The following is a 17,670-nucleotide window of genomic DNA, read 5'->3' as shown; positions in this document are numbered from 1 at the left end:
TACCTCACGGTGTGATGCATTTTAATTTAAAATTTTTAAAGCAGACTTTGTTGAAAAAAAATCTCCCACGAGAGAGGAAGATTCGGTGGCCCAGAAAATCTGCGAATTTCTGTGTCATCTCGCACCGTGAAAAAAAATCAGTGATTGCACTCGCGGTGAAAGTGTTGAACCGGAGCCAAAAGAGAAGTTTTCTGTATCAACTTTAGAAAAAAAAAAGTGAAGTCTAGAAAATAATTTTTTGGTAAATTATCACCCTTCTGTGGGTAAGTTCATTGATCTTACAGAGACGGTGGGGACCACAAAAACTCACGTGGTGACTGCGAAATCATAAATCTCCCCATAGAGGAGAGTGTGCGATTCAACATCGGCAACTAACTAATTAAGGTGAGGTTTGTAAAATTCAAAAATTTCAAAAGGAAATGTTTCAATTTTTAATTAAAATTAAAATTAATAAAGCTCATTGAAGCTCAAGGATTAAATTCACGTCAATTTGAATTTGAAAAATTAACCCAGATTCAACCCAAAACATGTTTAGAAAAGTCAAACCTTCGCTAATTTCCTTAAAATGTTGTCAAGAATATTTTTAAATTTTTCGTTTTACCCTTTACGTCAATTAGGTCATACGCTAACCCAAACGTGAAACATTTCATTTTCTCAAAATTAACCCTTTAACGTTTTTTGGTCATACGCTGACCCAAACGTGAAACATTTTATTTTTTCAATTATTTATGAATGTAATTGTTTTTCCATATTAGAAATGCATCAAATTCACGCATAAGAGGCCAAAGAAGACGTTCTGACTGAGAAAAGTCATCTAAAAAAATTCATTGAATAAAAATCGTGATAAAAGAGCGCATGTTTCAATGTTTTTATGTTTCCCGTTGGACGTTAAAGGGTTAAATGAATTTAATTATTTTTCCAAGTAGAAAATACGTTAAGATTACTTAGAAAAGGTCAAAGAAGACGTTTTGACTCCGAAATGGCCTATGAGAGTATTTACAGAATAAATATTAGAAAGAAATAATCGAATGTTTCAATGTTTCTATGTTTCATGTGGACGAATTTTTGACGAATGAAATGAATTTTTTTGAGCTTTCTGAAAATTAAAATTTTTATACCATTCTTAAGTACATAAGTCTATTTAGAGTATATTTAACTTCTTTTGTTTTAATTTTAAAAAAATCTTTTATTTGAATTTAAGTATTACACAAAGCCAAAAACACAATAATTACGTCATTGGGCCTTATTCGACGACCAAATAACCATTGAAATTTGCATTAAATATTAAAATTTCAATACAAAATTCAAAGATTTAAAGGGTTTCGTCTTCATTGAATAAAGCCCATTGTTTGCATTTTTTAGCAAATTTTTCTCAATTTTATTTTCATCTAATTTCAATTCAAAATGGTAAAATTTGTTTGGTGATTTATGATTTGTTAATTTTTCAGACTTTGCAGATATTTCAAAAATATCCCGGGCAAATCTGGGTTAAATCCAAAATACTTAACCGGATATTTAAAAATCAACAAACCGGATTTTTCAAAAATCCTCTCATTCTCAACGATCACAAAATGTACAAAATCATTTTTTGTTGCAAATTTTTCATTGAATTTTACGGCATTAACTAAAATTACTGAAAAATCTGAAATCTAAATGTCTTTGAGAGTATTCCTGTGGTGATTTGCCTTCAGGTACTGAACTGCACTGCGGTAATAAAGTGAAAGCGCCGTTTGAGAGCATATGGGATGCATGGAGAAAAAATGCTTTTATATTGCATTCGATTTGATCACATCTAAGAGTGGGACATTCTGTGTGCTACGTGCTCGGCCTGGCACCTGGTGCGAAGACATTGCCACACTTTTTTCTGTGGCTCATTTTTCCCGCCATAGCCACACACAACTCTCAATCTCCGCATCTCAATTGCACCACTTGAGCACCATCGCGATACTTTCTTGCTTCAGTCTTTTGCCAAATACTGCACAGTTCGCAGCTTTGAAAGATTCCGCAACAAAAAGCCGCGTGTTTTTGCTTAAACTCCTTTTTTTTGGTGGATATTTGGTGCTAAAAGCTCGAGGAAACTCACCAAAAAATTTAACCAGGAAGTACCACCCCCACCGCCTGCCCACAAGAGACTTCCGGAAGAATCATGGTGTTCGACAGGGTGAGTGAATTCTGGGATGTGCGCCATTTAATTTGATTGACTCCAATCACCTCAGATGTGCTTAATTATTCACATCGTTTTCACTCCCCAAAGTAGCTATTAATTCACAGGGAGAATTTATTGTTGAGTGTATATATAGCACCTTCATGTGCTATGTATGTGGGTGAGATGCGAATAAATTCTCACCAAATGTGGGAAACAAACCCACCAGATTTATCAAGTACCATAGTTGGATACAATAAAAGAAAGTCTTTTGGCGCCAAAAAGGAATCATTTCTCTGTGCTCGAATCTCTTTCGCAAGAGATCATAGAGCGAGCATCGTAAAGAGTTCCAGTAAAAACTCACTTTTTTATGGCAATTATTATGTGAAATTGCATCCGGCAGGTAGACAAACCTCAGGTGAATGATGAATTACCGCGCAACGGCGAGCCATCAACAAGCGATTCTAATCACAGCATCATACACAATAAAACTTATGCAACAACATAGTAAAAATCCCTCCAAAATCACTTTCATTGCAGCAGATCATTATAAAAGGAATTTATCCTCACACTTTGATGGCAGTTTTTTTTTTTATTAATGCAGCAATTTCAACATCATAAATTAACATAACCAAATATGCTGTAGTGATTTAAAAGATGCCAGACAATGGCTATTAAGTGGGTTGTTTGGAGTAGACAAAAATTCTTTGCTTTTCACTCCATTCGCATGTTTCGAGATTGGAAAAGTGTTTCCACCCACAGAAGTTTTTTTTTTCTCCTACTTCTGACTTCATCGCGGCTTTTTTATTCACTTTCAAAAGAATTTAATAAAAAGTTTGTTTTTGCAAAAATAAAGTTGAAAAGAATTCCCAAAACTTTTTGCATAGATAAAAGATTAACAAAAATTGATTTTTTAGAACCTTTTTTTTTAATATCTGATATAATTGAATTGTTATTGGGTAAAGATTTATTTTTAAGGATTTAAAATTTATCAATTAAAAGGTTTGTGCGAGAAAAAATCTCCTGCTTTTTTATTAACCCTTTAAGGACTGAGAGCAGAGTGTACCAAAAATTATTTTTGGGTTCATTAGATCTCAAATAAGAGATTTTTCGTAGAAGACATTGATTCTTACTCAATAAACCAAAATTACCAAGTCAAAAAAAATCATTTTCCAAGTTTTCAAAAAAAAAACGTTTAGGTCAACGTGTGACCCAATTATCGTCAAAGGGTTAATTCATCAATTTGCCGCTTATAAAAAATGTTTCAAATTATATAATAGGAAGAAAAGAAAATAGAACATTTCAAGAATTTCAAATTATCATCAACAAATGATACTTAATCCTTGAAAGATTTTGCTGACCACCTTAGCCAATACAACTTTTTTAACACTGGAGGACAGAACTGGTACTCGGTGCCAATTTAACCTTTTCAAAACATTACAGAATCTAATTTATTTAATTTCTTGTGATAAATTCTACATCTTTTTGTAGGAGAATTCAATTACTTTTAGATTCTTCAAAAGAAAATGAGGAAAAAAAGTTTTTTTTTAAGAAAATTAAGGTAAAAGTTTGAGGTTAGGGTTTTTGGTCTTCCAGGTCTTCCAGTGCTAATTCATCACAGAATTTAAAAATAAAATCTATTAAATATTTCGCAATGAATTCTACATCTTTATGTAGGTAAATTTAATAGCTTTAAATTAGTGATAAAAATCAGAAAAAAGACATTTCCTTCTTGAGCGAAAATTGAAGTTAAAGTTAGGTTAGAAATATCGATCCTCCAGGGTTAAAGGGTTTATTTTAATTCTAAATTTCTCTTCATCCTGAGAATCTTTGTCCTTACATCAAAATATTTATTGAAAAAAAAACTTTTTGTTTTAATAAAATAATCATTTATCTATAATCTCCATGATTTTTACAACTCTGATTATTCAAAAGAAACTGATTCAGTACAAACTAATTCAAAAATTGCGCAAAGGAAAAAATCTTTCGAATTTTCTTTTCTTTAATATTGCAAAGAAAATTATTTTATTTATTAAAGAAAACCAAAATAGATGAAAAGGAAGAGAGAGGAAAGAGAGAAAATTGAGTTCTTTTGCTTTTCTAAATTTGTCTGTACACAAAAGGAGAGTTTTGTACGTATTTTTGCCCCCCAGAATATCCTTTGATGTTGTGTCCTTTGCGGAGCTTTTGGTGAAGTAATCCACGCAGCGATTCAACCTTAGAGAGTATCATCATCATTTAATTGCATTGTGGCCGAGCTGATGAAAGCGATGAGGAGGATTTCGACCAGCACTAATTGGTTCGATGTGTTTTTGCAGATTGTTATCCAGTTCATGGACAGCTTTGTGTGGTGCTTCCTTCTCCTTGTTAGTGCAAATTGCATGATTAGAATCACAACGGCCCACCATGAGAAGGTTGAGGTCAGCACGGAGGTGAGCCCGGAAGTTGCAGCAGCAGCAGCAGATGAAGAAGCCACCACAGCAGAGGTGGTGAAGGAGAAAATTGTTGCAACTCCCGCCTCGAAGGACCTCCCAATTGTCAAGGAGACACCACAGAGTAGATCACAGAGGCTCGATTTGTTGGATAATATTTTCAATGCAAGATATTTTCGTGTGCATCACGTAGCAATGTGTTGCTGCAGCAACGCCACATTGCTACCTGATGCTACATCTGTGTGAGCTTTCTCAACCACAAATCAATCTAATGCAGATTTTACCCCCAAAATAGATCCCAATTGCCACCCTGAGGGCTGTAAATGAGCTTGTTCAGAGCATAGCATCGAATCTCCATACAGCTGGTGCTCACTTTGATCCCAGATCAGCGAAGGATTCTCCCGCAAGGACGCCGGAAAAATCAAATCAATGAATATTAATTGGTGCTATCTCGAGGAAAAATCACCAACTACATAGACGAAGAAAAAAAGTGCAGAGAAGTAGCTGAGAATTGCATCCTGCAGCGTCCTTCTATTCCCTCCGCATGAGCTCAATATAGACAAACACAAAAAAGGCGGATGTTGGTTTAATAACTTTGGGATAGCACCATCCGGACTCATCGTCAATGGAATTCAGCATGAGAGAAGAAAAAAGCACAAAAAGCAACCATTTGTACTGGAATGCTTCTCTTCATAAACGACCAAGGATAATCCTGGGATTTTTGTATATAGATTGCATTTGAGGGAGCTTCCCATATCACGTGGGTATTGACTCAAAAGGAAAAACCCTATCCCACTTTTTTTCCCAATTTCCTCACAGCTAAAAGTTACCAACAAAAATTTAAGAAAAAAAATTATTGCTGAGGAAATAATTGAAATTTCTAAAACAATATTTTCAATTAAATATATTTTTAATATGTACCTATATGAGGTATTATTGGGATAATTTTTAGGGAAAATTAATTTTATTTATGTTTACTAATAAAATCAATTGAATGGCGATTTTATTAAAATTATTTTATAATAAATATTTTTATTTTTATAAAAATGAAGTTTTTTTTACTTTCTCAAGTTTTTTTTCGTGATAATTTTTGCCTAAAAGGGGCAAATAAATGGACATAAAATATACTTATGATTTGTTTTATCCAAAAAAAAAAGAAAATAAGACAATCACCATACAAACTAACCATTTTCCACTGAAATCTTCAAGTAAAAGGCAGCAAAGATCTGCCCAAAAATTCAAAGAATGACGTCAATGTTTAAGTTTTTTAACTCATTTTGTGAATGAAACATTCGCGCTGATGTTTTGTCAGTTCGATTTGATTAAATATATTTAATTATTTTGTTTCAAACAAGATTTAAAAAAAATCATTTGTGTTGAAACAGAAAAGAATCAAATTTTTTAAAATCTTTAATAATAATTTGTAAATTGATAAAAAAAATCTTTTTATCAAATTTTTGATCGTTTGGACTCAATTCTGTCTGAAATCTTTTCTTTTCTTGTAATTTTAAAAGTTTTGATAATTGAAATTGAAAAATTTATTTTAAAAGTTTTAAAATTATTCAGACAGAATGTTTTTGTAAGTTTTGACAGTTGATGTTTTAAAATCGTTCTACTTATTATCGTTCCATGCGTTCCATAAAAGGAAAACGAAAGATTTTTTGCTCTAGAAAGTAATCAGAAAGACCTTTAAAAAGCCATGAAAAAGTGATTTCCATTGAAACACGAATAACCCTTTCGCGTTCAACGTGAAACATAAAAACATTGAAACTTGCGCTCTTTTATCACGATTTTTATTCTGTGGATGTTTTCAGAGGACTTTTCTCAGTCAGAACATCTTCTTTGGACCCTTTTGTGTTAATTTGATGCAGGCAACTTGGAAAAGCAATTACATTCATAAATAATTGAAAAAATAAAATGTTTCACGTCTGTGTCAGCGTATGACCCAAAAAACGGAAAGGGTTAACATATTTCATTTTTCATAAAAATCTTATCTGAATTCTTATAACAAAAGAATTGCTAGATAATAAAAGTTTTTTAACAAAATTGACTCAAATCTTAAAAGTCTTAAATTGCAATACAAAGCTTAAGAAAAAAATACTAAAAACTTTAAGAATAAAAGGAATAAAAAAAATTTTTAAAAAATCTTTTATTTTTATGACTTTTATCCAATTCTTGACCGTTTTATCTTATCCAAACATTTAATTTTGAAAATTTCCCTTTTACCCAAGACACATGCATCCCACTATCCCCACCATTGGGATAAAGGGATTAATATTCCGGTCCATTGTGCCTTTGCTAAATGCAAGCAAATGACCTAAACACCCCAACAGTCATTTGTTGTCAAGATAAACCGTTCAAAGTTCTTTAGAAAGCAAAATAAGAAATTTTGTGTGAAAAGAAAAAAAATGTATTCCTTCTAAGTAATTCACGAAGGGAAAAGAAGAATAAAAGGACAGAGTGGCCAGTGAAGGTTGTTAGTTTGTGTAATTTGCTGTTGGCCCGCCGGAATGAACCTAATTTGCAGAATTTTTGCAAATTTTTGGTTTTTGCAAGAGATTCCGTGGGATAATCACTAGAGGCGCTAGTTGGTGGTGTCATCGACTTATCCGGGATTTTCTGTGTGCCTCCGCGAAAACTTTCTGGGGGGTGGAAGTCGCCCAGAAAGGGGCTCTGTTAGCCGTGTTCTCGTTTCCGTGTGCAGGTCCCGCGGACCTGGAAGTGGAGCTGAACATGTCAGCTGCTATTTATCGCGACAGCCCACACGGGACGCCTTCGCATTTTCCGCAGTCCGCACCTCTGCCCCCGGGGGCAGCTTCCTACTTCTCCAGCCCGGCCTCCCTGCAGCACTTCCACCAGCCGCATCCGCACTCCTTTGCCTACGGCTCCGGGCAGCGGCATGCAAAACGGAAGAGTGCCGTGGAATTGTTGGCTGAAAGTAAGCCCCTCTATGTGAAATCTGATTGTGTTCTGGATCGGGATCAGCAGCTCTTCCGTGGAACTGCCCCAAGTGCAATGCGTAAGTGCCACGGTGTCTACGCGATGGAAAATCCTTTCACAGCACATTTTGTGCCTTCTCCACCAGACATGCTTTCGCCATCGCGGACGCTGACACAGCAAACGCAGGTGCAGCAGAGTCGCCACGGTGTCCATCAGCCACCCCGTGCTAGCCGTCGTAGCGCCTCCGCCATGGCCATCAATTCGGATCTGCTGCAGACGAAACTCCGGAAGTTGCTCAATACGTCCGAGAGTAAGGAAATGCTCTCGGATGCTGCAATGCTCAATCCCAATCTCGATGGGAAGTACAACCCAGTCTACGGGTATCCGCTCTCATCCAAAATTACCCAAGAGGTGAGTTTCCGTTTTTGCAATTTCACATTCAGGGGGAACCTGAAGTTGTTCCTACCCACGCTGCTCAATCCCTGTCGGTGTCTCTTTTTTCTTTAATCTTAAACTCTCCCACGAATATATTGACCATTAGAGAGTCAATCCATATATGGGAAGAACTTCTTATTACACAGCGACAAGCCAAAATAATATTCCCGGAGAAATCTTTTTAATAAAAATTTCAATAAAAATTATTACAAAAGTTTAAAATTATATGAAGATCAGTGATAGCTTTCCGGAAGCACAGAAGAATGGCAAACTCAATGCTAAACTTTCCAATAGCTAAACATCCACGCAATGCCCAAGGAATCATCTGTGTTCTTCTCGAGCGCCTTCCTTTCGCCCCAGTCACTGCCCCCGCAGCCCGTGTCCGATGACGACGACATTTACCGCTTCGACGATACCCTCATCCTCACCGATGACTACCGGGCCATCAGCCCACCAGCCGAATACGCCGAGGAGCACGCAATGGAACGCAATGCCCCCACACCACGCTACTACCAACGCTCCTTTTCGCATTCCCAGGCCGTTTCGTCCGGCAACTACTCACCCTCCTTCAACATCAACAGCCACAAATCGCTGCCGGATCTCAATTTGCAGGTGAGTTGAGTTTCCCTCCCGAAAAAAACAATGAGAGATTCACACGGAGATCTCGTTCCCACGCACGCGAACTATGGCACACAGAATGCGCATAAAATGCAGATCATTCACTCAAGGTGGAATCTTAAGAAATTGGGGCAATTGCATTTTGAAGTTTTCTATGTGGTGGATTATTATTATAGGTCAAGGGGTCTAATGGAGAGGGTCTGTACTCTGCGTATTACTCATGTGTAGCAATTTTTTTTAAAGTGAAGTGAATTAACGAGGCCTAAAGGGCTTGATCTAAACCATCTCTAAACAGAGTTGATTCAAATAGTTATAACGATTTTTTAACTTACTCAAAACTTTAGATTTTTCTTGCTAAAGCTAAATGTTTAATTTTATTTACAAATTATTGCATATTCCCCACATTTGCCTTTTTCACCATCTTTCCTATCCCGCCTCGTCGAATGCGCGCCAAATTATATTTTGAGGTTAGAATTTTCTTTGGCGTCACTTTAACGATTTTGCATCCAATTCAATTTGATTTTATGTTTTTTTTTCTGTTTCCTAAGCCTACTTTTCTCTCCATTCAAAATCACCGTAAATGTTTAAAGAAAGCCAAGAAAGCAATTTCCCAATGATGATTAAAATTTTCACACAATCAAATAGAGAGATAAGGAAAAGTTTAGAAGTTCTGCAGACTTCCGCCATAAGAATTATGAAAAATTTAATAGTTTATGACCCAAATGGACATGAAACTGTTAAACAAACTCAATTAAATCCAATGGGTGTTTATTAGTTGGTGTTCCACTTCGTGGCCAACACCAAGTATTGTAATCGTCGGAAAAACCGACCACCTCAGATCGGGCTCAAACTTGGTATGAGCACGTTTTAGACATCCCACATTACGAAAATGGTGGTGGAAAAAAAAGTGTTCCGGCCGGCCGGCCTGCCGTCCGGGACTCCACATTTTGCCTTATAACTCAAGAACGGTAACAGATAAAGACTTCCGGTTTGAAGTTTTCTATAGAAATGTGGGTGTAAAATTTCACTTTTTTGCATTTTTAAAATCCAAGATGGCCGCCGTCCGCCATTTTGAAACACCATCAACGAGTTCCCTTGTAGCTGGAGGTCTCAAATTTTTGTATGTTGTAAGGCTCAGTGAGACGTTTTCATCAACAATTCATACTTCAAAATCGGTCAAGCGGTTTAGCAAATATGACGGCCTAAAGCAAAAAGTGTTTTTTCAATATAACTCGAGAACGGCTTGACCGATTTTGATCATCTTGGTATCAAATGAAAGGTTTCAAGAAGCCCTACAACTGTCTAAAACATTCCAAGTTCCAAAAATGACCGAAAGAGGCGCTAAAATCAAAAACAAAAATTGCCTAACTTTAAGGGGCAATATCTCCGAATCCCCATTAGGCAAATCTTTAAAATTCTGATATGTTGTAGCCTGACTCAATATCTTTAACCAGTCCAAAAATGAAGAAAATCTATGTCGCCGTTTAGAAGATATCGCAGTTTAAAAAATTCTTGAATTTGAAAAGTTCTAAGAGTCATATCACCTGAAGTGCTTGACCGATTTTGCTCATCTTGGTATCAAATTAAAGGTTTTGCAAAACTCTACAACTTTCTAGAACATCAGAACTTTCTAGAACCATTCCTTGAGTACAAAAAGTGCGAAAAACTGTTTTGGTAAAACAAAAATCCGCCATTTTGTGTTCTGGAGGTGACCTTGAAATGTATCGAAATATATGTCAGATTATAGCTTATTTTAAGACCTTTCCATAACTAGTCAAGAAATTTCCGTATGTTTTATAGAACATGAGATATGACCATTTTTATGCATCAAATTACTTAATTTCACAAAAAAAACAACTTTGCCTACTGATACTACTCACAAATAGTATTATAACGCATAAACAAACTTCTACACGTTGTGGGACACCAACTCTTATAACTGGACGCGTTATGATTGACTTTGAATTAAAATCTGTGGATTCTGACTATTCAGTAAGATTCGGATTAATTGTTGAGAAGATTAAAAACTATTCGTCAAGTTTTGAATTATTCGTCAAAAAAATCGGACTGTTCGCCAAGATTTGAACTAATCGCATAATTCGCACAGAACATTCGGATTATTTGTCGAAAAAATTCGGAATATTCGTCAAGATTTGGATTGTTTATCATGATTAGAACTCTGCCAAGGTTAGGATTATTCGTCAAGAAGTTTCAGATTATTGGTCAAGCAAATTAGAACTATTCGTTAAGAAGTTTCTAACTATTCGGATTATTTGTCAACATTGTAACTATTCGTCAGGATTATTCGTTCAGATTCGGACGATTTGACAAAACAATCGAAAACTTCGGCAGATAAACACTCCTTGATTAAATCTTAAATCTACAAACATCCAACTCTGCGAATTATTGTACATATCAGCATTAACGCCTTACCCGCAATTACAAACAAAATAAAATTTATTTGAAATAAATAATTTGTCAGTTAAATTTTTTTTTTGTAAAAAAACATCCAATTATTTTGTCGCAATCCATTAATTTTATATTGACAAAATTTATGTTGAAACTCCTAATCCCTTTTTTTATGATTCTCCATGCTCAGTCAAAGCTGGATGAAAGATTTAAATTTCTTGTGCAAAATCATCATTTGATCGATTCGAATTTCCTCAAAATCAGCTCAAAATGCAATTCTTCGCACTCAAAAGTGCCAAAAGTGCTTGGCACGTGCTTTCCGGCAAACTAACTTCTGCGCGATCTCTTTAGTGAATTAATTTTCTTTTTTTTTCGGCATAGTTTGTGAGTGCGAAGGCCGTAAAATGTTTTTATTATTTTCTTGTGTCTTGGCGATATGAATAAAAGAATTATAAAAAAAATGTTGCTTCATCGCGCTCTTTTTTTTTATTCTTTTCTTTTGTGGTTAATGATGTTGTGAATTAATTTGAACTTCCATGCTCTTTTGGTAGTGAGCAAAATGTGGAAGTTTTGCTCAACAGCATTGAGGGGCGTTTATTGTGTCAGCAAAAATTAAAATAATATCTATATGATTCACTTGTGGGAGTCGCAAAATGTTGCGTTTTTCGCGCATTTGGTGGTATACGTCGCTTTTTTTTTTAGCCAGACACCATTGAAGAAGAAGAAAAAAAATATAATTTTTGCTTTCTCTGCTCTTGAATTGCTTGCCAATCATTTATTGAATGTTTATCGCGAGAGAAGATCTTTTGCGTTTTTTTTTGGTTGTGATTGAGAGCTATTGAGGACACACCTTTTCTTAATTAATTAATTGATTTTATTGTTGAGATTATGCAAACTCTTCGTATGCACAATTTTGCAGTTATTGCACCGGGGATGATGTCAGACATGTTTTCTCAATAATGTAATGAAGAAAAAAAATCATTGAGAAATTGGTTTAATTATTAATAAAAATCCAAAGTAATCGAATGGAAGAAAACTTGTGCTTCTTCTGAAACAAACACGCGGAATTACTTTAAAAATAATATAATATTATATGACCAATTGAAGCTTTGCAAAACTTCATTCAATTGACGAATATGCTTTGTTGTTTTTTGCACAATTTACATTTCTCATACGAACTTTTTCAATTAATTTGAACACTGTGAGCATGAATTCTCCAGCAAATTGGGTGAAAACTCTCTTCAATGCAAAATTATTAATTAATAAAATTATTCGGTCGATGACTGTTTTCTTTTTATTATTTTTTTTTTGGAAAGTATTTTTGTATGATAGCGGTCTTTATCACGCTAGTTGACCACACACAAAAACAATTTATAAAGGGAAAAATTTTATGAAATCGTTTGAAAAATTGTTTTTATTTTGTTTGTAATTGCGGGTAGGGCTTTAATACGTTTTGATGTCTGTAGATTAAAGATTTAATTGGTATTTATTAGCCCTTTCATGACCATTGGGTTGAGAATTAATTTTTTATTATTTTTCTTGGCAAAGAGGGATATTTATCTGAAAGAAAATCTTCAGATTATTCGCCAAGAATCGGATTTTTCGTAGAGATTATAGTTATTCCTCAAAAAGAATCGAGTTATTCGTTAAGGGGGGTCTTTTTTGAGAGTTGGTGAAATTAAATGTTTTTATTTTTCTTGGCGTTTTTCTTAAATTAGGTTTTCAAGTGTTGGCCACATTTAATGACTTTTTATTTAAGAGTAAGAAAATCACTTTCTGCCATCTTATGGGCGACGCCATCTTGTGATTTTCCTCAAAAGACAAAAGTAGGTTTTCCTCAGGATCTACTGGATGGATTTTGATGGGGTAAAAAGCAAATGAAAGAAAACATCTCAGTGGAAAATGTACCGGAATAGAATTTTGAATTTCCATTCTGGGACTGAGAAAAATGGAAAAACGTCAAAAAATTGTGAACAAGTCATATTTTTCCATTTTGCTCAGCTCCAGAATGAAAATTCAAAATTCTGTTCCGGTACATTTTCCATTGACATGTCTTCTTCCATTTGCTTTTTACCCCATCAAAATCCATCCAGTAGATCCTGAGAAAAACCTACCTTTGTTGTTCAATAAATTACGCACCTGTTTATGTACACTAGGGAGAAATAGAATAGATTGTAATTGACCTTGAATTGCCCACAGATCCTTTGAGTACGCACCTGTATTGCACGCCGGGAAGAAATAGATTATCATTCAATGACCTTGAAATGCCCAACAGATCCACTAAGTACGCACCTGTATTTGTACATCAGGGAAAGAAAAGCACACAGATTAATAATCCTTCCGGATCGAAAGACGTTTTTTCACACAAAATAATATAATTTTTCACACAACTCCAATCCAATTTTAAGAAAAGAGAGTGAATAAGAAGAAGATTATGAAACATCGTTGCAATCTCCCTTACACTGTCAAGTTTTTACAAGAAAATTTCCCACATTTGTGTTTTGAGGAAAATCACAACATGGCGTCGCACATAAAATGGCGGAAAGTGATTTTCTTACTCTTAAATAATAAGGCTACAACTGTAACTAACATCGCAAAACTTAATTAGAAAAACTCCAAGAAAAATGACAACATTAAAAATGTGTAAATTCTAACAGCTTTCCCAACAGACCACCCTTAAACGATAAATTGTTTTTCCTTTAAACTCCGCTCCGTAGGTGAGCCGCCATTCACCTCACAGCGAAGCCCTAAGCTGCTGCAGCCGTGGCAATCGATCAAATAAATCCGGGTCTTCACTGAATCGCGACTCAGGTGGCTCCTCTGGTCACTACACGCACCAGAGTGAGCCAGCGCCGTGCTGCAATCAACCCCTTGAGGTGGTTCAGGGTGAATTCCGGCGCGACAGTGGCTCCTCGACGCAGCACAGTGGGAATTCGTACTTTGCCTACGGGATCCCCCCACTGGGCTATGACTGCGCCATGGCAGAGAAGACGGACGAGGAGCTGCTGAACTTCACCACGGCCGAGGTGCCGGAAGCCTTTCAGGATGACTACGATGAGGACAGGAAGATCGATGAGAGGTACTTCGATGAGGTGAGATTTACGGAAAGAGATTAAATTTGTTGGGGTTTTGTTTTAAGTTTATTTGGGGTCATTCAGGTGCGCCCAAGTGCTCGACAGACAGCGCGGTACTTTGAGGAGAAGGCACGTGAGAGTGCTGGTGCGTATGGGGCTGCTGATCCGGACATCAGTCCACCGGGTTTGGGGGTATTCAAGCGACAAAAGTGTCTGCGGTTGAAGCAACGTGGTCGCACGCCTGAGGATCGGCGTCCCATTTTGCGCTCCAAGAGTGACATCAGCGACAAACGCTACCGCCCGGAGATGTTTCAACTTGAGCGCTTCTTCGATCGTCTGGGGTTGAATGATAAGAGCTATGAGGAGCTCGTGAGTACGAAGAGTGCCACCTCGGGTACGGGGTACAGTGATAAGGATTCGGACCAATCGAGTGTGGTGTTCTTCTCGGACGTGAGCACCGTGGACTCGACACGACTTCCGGATAGCACGGAAACGGGCCAGGCGAGTGGCCCATACCGTTCCACGGAGCCACCGTCCATTGTGGAACGCAATGCGCGCATCATTAAGTGGCTGTGCAACTGCAGGAGGGTCCAGCTCACATAGCAAGTGAAGAAGGGGTTCGGGCTAATCTGAACACCCCGATAGTCAATACTCACCGCTGTGGGTGCTCTGCTTTTCTTTTATTCTCCTCCTCCTCCCAGATTTCCCCTTTCTCTCTCTCCGACTTTTCCGCTCTGATTGACCCTCAAAACAAAATAAATAGAATCTCAATTTCCTTTTGAGAAGAAAAAACATCCCCATTCCCCCAATTTTGGGGGTTTAATCCTCCGATTTCTGCTGCATTTTCAACACACATAAGATTGCTTCCTTAGTTCCTTAAAAAAAACGTCAGAGTTGAAGGGACATTGAGGATTCGTGCATTTTATTCCTTTTGTTCTTTCTATGGTTCTTTGGGTTCTTTAATTTTGTGATATATTAATGTTTTCTATTTTATAATATTTTGCATGAAAAATCATTTTACTTCCATTAAAAAACGTTTATTTAAAAAGAATTTTGAAAATTGAATTTTTCTTGTTTGAACTTGAAAAAGTGATAAAAATATTTTTTTAACCCTTGCAGGATTGAGGTTTTTAACCCTTTCACGTCCAACGTGAGACCCTTTCACGACCACATGAAACGTTGAAACATTTTTATTGTTCCTTTTTAAATGTTTCGTGTTTTTAGGTCAGATGAAACAATTTATTTTCTTGAATTTTAATCTCTTGACGTCAACGTGAAACATACATAAAAACCTTGAATCATTCAATTTTTTCATCGTGATATTTTTTAGGGAAGCTTTCAAAGGACATTTCTCTCAGTCAGAATATCTTCTTTAGTCTAATTTACGTAAATTCAAAGCGTTTCTGACTTAGAACAACAATTAAAATCATTAAAATTCACATAAATAAAATGTTTCACGTTTCAATAATACGTTGAAATAATTTATTTTAAAGAATTTTTCACGATTTCAATTATTTTTATTTCTTCAAATTAGAAAATCATTAAATTCTCATACAAGGTGCGAAGAAAGAACTTTTGATATCTTGTTGAAAAAATCGCATGTTTCATGCAGTTGTTACAGCTTCTTTGGACTTTTATTTGCAAAATTATATTTTAGAGAAATTCAGAAATGCCAATAAAACAAATCCTTTGACGTTCTTTGGATCATACGTTGACTGAAACATAAAGCTTTATATTTTTCCTAAATGTTAATGAATTTAATTGTTTTTCCAAGTTGCGAATACGTTGAATTAAGGTAAATGTGATCAGAAAATGCGTTCTGTCTTCAAAATTGTGTGAGGAGAGCATCCATAGAACAGATAGCGTGATACAAAGATTGAATGTTTCAATGTTGTTTCACGTAGACGTTAAAGGTTATTTTTTATATTCACCGAAGAAACATAATGTTTCACATTTTGGTTAACGTGCAACTTAATTGACATGAAAGGGTTAAGAAAAAAATCAAAGACTTTAAATTACTTTAAAAAATAAAATTCTTTGATCTTCTCATTGTTTCATTCCAATTATTCCATTAAATACCACACAGTATTCTTCCAACTGATGCATTTTATTTTATCTTTTTTTAAGAGCAAAAGGGCATAATCCTAATTTTTAAACAGAAAAATCTGAAAGTTTTTCAACTCTGACACGTTCCTAATAGAAAGAATAAAAAATCAACGATTTTAGAGAGACAAAAAAATGGCATTAAATACCACCTTTTGAGCAATTTTAGACTGTTATTCCACGTTCTTCTGGACAATTTTTCTTAGAAAATAGAGTGAAAGCATTCACGTGCATTTTATCAATCAAAAAAGAGCAAAAGGTCACGCATTTTCTCTTAATAGACTCTGAATACTTTTTTTTCCAGTGTGTTACGTAGAAGTTTGCCGATGAGAGTCCTGTAAAGATTTTTATTGTTTTTTTTTATTACGTGTGTTTAACACTTTTTTTTTTGACAACGTAATAATAACTCACGTTTTATTAACAACATGGATAATATTATATACAATTTATTAAACTATATTTTATACAATTAAAAAAAACTATTATATTGTTATTTAATCATTGATGACAAAGTGAATCTCCTCGAAAAGGTGCAAATTTTATTTGATTGTTTATTGTTTTTTGATTTTTTTTTATATTGTATATTATTGTCAATTTTATTACAAAGAAATGAAAAGTAAAATAAAAAAGAAATGGAAAATAAAGAAAAATCCATAAATAGTGTGAGATTTTAGAAAAAAAAAATGAAAGAGAATCTATGTAAAAAAAATTCCATATTATACCGCAAAATATTCTAAAAGAAAAAAGTTTGTTACGCTCATAATGAAAAAAATTGAATTTTCAAGATGGCGAGTGGATGTCCTTTCCGGCATTATATGATTTCTTATTCGATGGTGTAACTGTGACAATTTTATCGTAATCTACACTTATATAATTAATTCGAGACAATTAATCAGCGAAATGGCTTTTTTTTTTCAACATAGAAAATATAAAATCGTATTAATTCAACATGAAACAATTTAAAAAAGAAAAACTGTGAAGGAAAATAAATTGATTAAAAAAAAGCTGTTTTAAGTGAAATGAAAAACTTAATAAAAAAAAAAGTAGATAATCAATACATTTCAATGGAAATATTTACCCAATTACGTAGAGGAAAATGTATAAAAATTACTATATTGTAAAATCGAATGAATTTACTCGTACCCGGACTCATTACAAGTGGTACACGATCGTTTGTAGGAATAGCGCCTAATCCACTTTACGAATAAATAAAGAAGAAAAAACATATTCTAATCTGAAAATCAATTTCTTGGTTGTTTTACTTCTTTTACTTTATTGTGGTCCATTTAGGAATTTTGGTGGAAAAACGTCAAAAACGTCTGAACAAAAATCACGTTTTTCTCAGCCCCAGAATAGAAATTAAAAAATCTGTTCCGGTACATTTTCCACTGAGTTGTTTTCTTTCATTTGCTTTTTACCTCATCAAAATCCATCCAGTAGATCCTGAGAAAAATCTACTTTTGTGTTTTAGGGCGGTTCTGCGGAAAATTCGGAAAATCACAAGATGGCGTCACAC

At 35.1% G+C, this 17,670-nt stretch overlaps 2 protein-coding genes across 2 annotated transcripts; both read left to right on the top strand.

Moving 5' to 3' along the window:
* Positions 1-1,959: 1,959 nt before the first annotated feature.
* On the top strand, positions 1,960-5,008 carry LOC129794314 (uncharacterized). Its single transcript, XM_055835112.1, has 3 exons — positions 1,960-2,161; positions 4,462-4,764; positions 4,871-5,008. The coding sequence occupies exons 1-3, from the start codon at positions 2,147-2,149 to the stop codon at positions 5,006-5,008; spliced, it is 456 nt and encodes a 151-aa protein (XP_055691087.1). The 5' UTR covers positions 1,960-2,146.
* A 1,912-nt stretch (positions 5,009-6,920) lies between these two features.
* LOC129791663 (uncharacterized) lies at positions 6,921-17,399 on the top strand. Its single transcript, XM_055829928.1, has 5 exons — positions 6,921-7,594; positions 7,661-7,926; positions 8,245-8,562; positions 13,695-14,069; positions 14,136-17,399. Exons 1-5 carry the CDS (start codon positions 7,309-7,311, stop codon positions 14,652-14,654), a joined length of 1,764 nt encoding a protein of 587 aa, XP_055685903.1. The 5' UTR covers positions 6,921-7,308; the 3' UTR covers positions 14,655-17,399.
* Positions 17,400-17,670: the final 271 nt, after the last annotated feature.

Source organism: Lutzomyia longipalpis, chromosome 3 (assembly GCF_024334085.1).
Source record: "Lutzomyia longipalpis isolate SR_M1_2022 chromosome 3, ASM2433408v1".
NCBI lineage: Eukaryota > Metazoa > Arthropoda > Insecta > Diptera > Psychodidae > Lutzomyia > Lutzomyia longipalpis.
This window is presented reverse-complemented; position numbering and strand designations above follow the sequence as displayed.

What these genes read in the sequence shown, in the direction of transcription:
- LOC129791663 (XM_055829928.1), top strand. Translation starts at nt 7,309, where the DNA reads ATGTCAGCTGCTATTTATCGCGACAGCCCACACGGGACGCCTTCGCAT. An exon ending in TGCCGGATCTCAATTTGCAG is followed by an intron (nt 8,563 to 13,694) that starts GTGAGTTGAGTT and finishes TCCGCTCCGTAG; the next exon opens with GTGAGCCGCCATTCACCTCA. An exon ending in ATGAGAGGTACTTCGATGAG is followed by an intron (nt 14,070 to 14,135) that starts GTGAGATTTACG and finishes GGGGTCATTCAG; the next exon opens with GTGCGCCCAAGTGCTCGACA.
- LOC129794314 (XM_055835112.1), top strand. An exon ending in GATATTTTCGTGTGCATCAC is followed by an intron (nt 4,765 to 4,870) that starts GTAGCAATGTGT and finishes CCCCCAAAATAG; the next exon opens with ATCCCAATTGCCACCCTGAG.